We start from the raw sequence: 3,719 nt of genomic DNA on the forward strand, positions 1-3,719 counted from the left end.
GGGCCTTCTGCGGGACCCGGGTTCCCCTCAGCTCCGGGCGCGGCCCTCCGGCCCGCAGCAAGGCCCGTACTCCCCGGGGCCGGCGTTCCTCGGTCCGTTCCTCACCGGCCGCCGCCATGTCGGTCAATCCCATGGCCTATGAAGCGCAGTTCTTTGGCTTCACCCCTCAGACGTGCATGCTGCGCATCTACATCGCGTTCCAGGATTATCTCTTCGAAATGATGATGGTGGTGGAGAGCGTGATCCTGAAGAAGCTGGATGGGTTACCTGGCTCTAACATCAGCCGCTCCCGGATCCGGAAGAGCACAGAGAAATTTCTGCTCTTCATGAAGGAGCGCTTTGATAAACTCTTCAGTAAAATGGAAGAAGTGCTTCTGCAGCTGGTGTTAAGCATCCCGAAGAACGTGCTCCTTCCTGAGGACAAGGTCCACGCGCAGTACCCCTACACCAAGGAGCAGTTCCAGGAGCTTCAGGATGAGGTCAATCAGCTGCAGGAGCAGTACAAGGCTGAGGCGGCTGCTGGGCAGGCACTGCGAGCAGAGCTGGAGGAACAGAAAGCTGTTCAGGCTGAGCTTGAGAAGATTTTGCAGTGGTTTGATGGGTTTGACAATATCTGTAGGGAGCACGGGACCGGCAACTTCAAAGAAAGCCTTGCATTCCTGACAAAGAACTCTAAGAAACTGCAAGATGTGCTGAAAGATGTTGAAGAGAAAAGCAAAAAAATAAAGTCCGATCAGTTATTGTAATGGAACTTCTGAAAAGGCAACAAACAGCATTTAAACAGCTTGCTTGAAATGATAGGAGCTTATCTTTCCAGAAGCATCTACCCTCATCCCTTACTCTGCTAATCCTCCCACGATCCAGGGTAAAAACTCTTGAACCGTGTTAGTTTGCACCTATTTAGCACCTCCCTCGGGAAGCAAGGAGAGGAAAAAGCTTGTAAAGCATAACTCTGACACTGGTGATTGGGAATAAAGTTTCGGTTGGATAACATGGCTGAGGATGTACCTTCCTGACTTTATGAACGTTAACTTTCAACACAATATAGCATTTGTTTACTTTAAGGATTATTAAAAAAAAAAAATGCTTAAGGAAGACCTGTCAGAGCGTCTCAGTGAACTCCCAAAGTGGTACCGGTTCAGAGTCGATGTTTCTGTCACCGAGGGTGGGGCAACTGTGACCCAGCGTCCCCGAAGGAGCTGTACCACACGGACAGTTTCTGGTTAAGGCGAAGGTGCTGTTCACTATGTTTCAAAAACCAAGGACTAGAGAGTCCATAGAGAAGAGTGAGACAGTGATGCTGTTGTCAAGGCTCTGATGAGGAAGAGATCTCTTGCCTCAATACTGAATTTCAAGCCAGTGCCTGGAATTCCAGGGTTACCACTCCACGTATGTTTGCAAGGAGGTACCTTGTGTTTCCTTTGAGCAAACACAGCGTGCTGCACCAGAGACCGGAGACATGGAACCCACAGGAGGAAATGAGCAACTTGATCACTTTGTCCTGCTTTAGCTAATGTTCCTTTTTTATATATGTTTTTGTTTGCTTGCTTTTATTTTTGTTGTCTAGTGTCCCCGTTCTACTAAATAGCAAAATTAATTTTATACATATTTAATCAGATTCTCCTACAAAAACATTGCGAGTACTGACTGATACACTGAGTTCATTGAAGTCACTTAAGCTTATTCTATCTGTACTTGCTTCAAAATATATGATAGTCTGCGTACATCTTTCCATGGGCCTCAGCGGGTTTTGAATCTCCTGTGTCATGAAATATCAAAACTGATTTCTACTTTACTAGTAGTGTAGATGTTTGAAAGACATTAAACTTGTGCATAATTTAGAACTTACCGCAATTAAAAAAAAAAAGTATTAAAAGCATAAAATGCACTTTGCAATTCTTTCTTCTCCTACTTCTGAAGACTTCATACAGAAACAGGGAAAACAGCCCGGTCATGGTGCACTTGGTCAAAATGCCATAGCAGCAGAGCAGAGGTGTGAGGGGAGCGGAGCCACCAGAACTCTTACTGGGGTGAGTACTGCAGCTACAGGGACTGTCGGGTTTTCAGCAAAACTCACCCCAGGGAATAACAAGCGCTCACCGGCTGCAGGGAGGATGTGCAGCTGGATTTACAGCCCTTGTGCATGGGGAGGGGTGTCGGGTGCAGCAGGGAAGGGGCCAGCGCCATGTCCCAGGGGTGTTGGTGTCCCCAATACGCCCAGGGTTCAGGACCCAACATAAGGTTTTAAGATGGCAATTGTCCTACTCCTGGCTAATCAGAGGAAGTGTGGAATGCAAATGTTTGAGGCAAACACACTGCCAGCGCTTGCCTTGAAGCTGCCAGCTGATGTCAAATGCCAAGAGGAGTCTATCACTCCCTAGACATATACCTTCAGAGATTTCACTTAGCTAGTCAGGAGACAGTTGGGCAGGGAGTTACTCTCCTGTTGAAACGGGCAAGGACAAACCAGCTGCCAATACTGATATTTATTTTGATGCTTACCATACATTCTTGCTGAATGACAAATATGACAAGAAATGCAAACATGTACATTTATTTTTTGATAAATAAAACTAAGCTCCCTCTTCCAAAGAAAATTAATATGATTTGTGGAAAAAGACTTTATAAGGAAATTTCCTTCCTAGCACCAAGCTCGTAAATCAGCTTAGATTGTTTCTGTAACTCAAGATCTGAAACCTGCAGCCATTCTGTTGTGCTCTGGGTGTTGAACATGAAAAAAAAATATGACTGTGAAATCAAGTATTACCAACATAATATCATCTGAGGCTCCTACTCTGTCTCATTCGCAGCTTTATGAATTGCACATTAGCGTGAGTGGCCAGTGACAAGCTGAATATCAACATTATCATCTCCAGTGCTTCATAAAGTATGCGTGGAGAGACGGCCATTTGAAAGACAAGCAGGTAAGAGTTTGTATGCCCCAGGAATCTTGCCAATCTGTCCGCGCGCGTACAGATCTCCACACTGAGGCTACATCCACACACATCCATACACCTTGCCTGGTGGCATGCATTTTTACTATTTCCTTCTCTAGTGTTGTCCTCTCATACCCTCTTCTTTGAAATACACATGTTCAGCTTAAAAGCATTTGTTTAACACAGCTGAAACACGATCGCACAGAATTATCAAGAACTAAGACCGTGCCCAGAAGCTGGCTGGAAATTCTGTGCATGTATTGAAGAGCAGCATCAAAAGACAGAGGATAAAGGACAGCTGCCAGAATTGTTCTCTATCGCACTAAAAAGTGGTGCACACAATTACTGCTGGGGAATGAGGGTCCAACAAAAGCCCGTCCAGCTCACAGCCAGAGGCCACCACTGCCTGTTCAAGATTCATTTGACCACGTGCACAAGAGCAGCTCAGAAATGCAGGCTATGTATTCAGCCTCCAAAAAGCATCACGACAGCCAGAGCTACCTCCTATACTCTTCACAAAAATAACTACTTTGGTTCTTTCTGTATCAATAATATATAAATAGACAATAATTCACTTTTATTAATGTAGCTAAATATATTTTATGAATAAGTTATTTGGAGAATATTTTTTCTAAGTCAGTAAGTACTGTTACATCCAGCGAAAGAAATCTTTTAAGAGTGGTCCTTTAAAGTACTCTAATTACCAAGCAGACAATTATGGAAGTCTAAGTCGGTTTTCATGGTGCCACGAGATCGGTTTAGACACGATCCACACTTTGCACC

At 44.8% G+C, this 3,719-nt stretch overlaps 1 protein-coding gene across 1 annotated transcript; it reads left to right on the forward strand.

Annotated features, from left to right (window-relative positions):
* The first annotated feature begins 116 nt into the window (after positions 1 to 116).
* On the forward strand, positions 117 to 746 carry MIS12 (MIS12 kinetochore complex component). The gene has a single exon (XM_010086900.1). The coding sequence runs from the start codon at positions 117 to 119 to the stop codon at positions 744 to 746; it is 630 nt and encodes a 209-aa protein (XP_010085202.1).
* The last annotated feature ends 2,973 nt before the right edge of the window (positions 747 to 3,719 follow it).

This window comes from Pterocles gutturalis, unplaced genomic scaffold (assembly GCF_000699245.1).
Source record: "Pterocles gutturalis isolate BGI_N339 unplaced genomic scaffold, ASM69924v1 scaffold30136, whole genome shotgun sequence".
Taxonomy (NCBI): Eukaryota; Metazoa; Chordata; class Aves; order Pterocliformes; family Pteroclidae; genus Pterocles; species Pterocles gutturalis.

Excerpts from the sequence above, each read along its gene's own strand:
- MIS12 (XM_010086900.1), top strand. The coding sequence starts at position 117 with ATGTCGGTCAATCCCATGGCCTATGAAGCGCAGTTCTTTGGCTTCACC.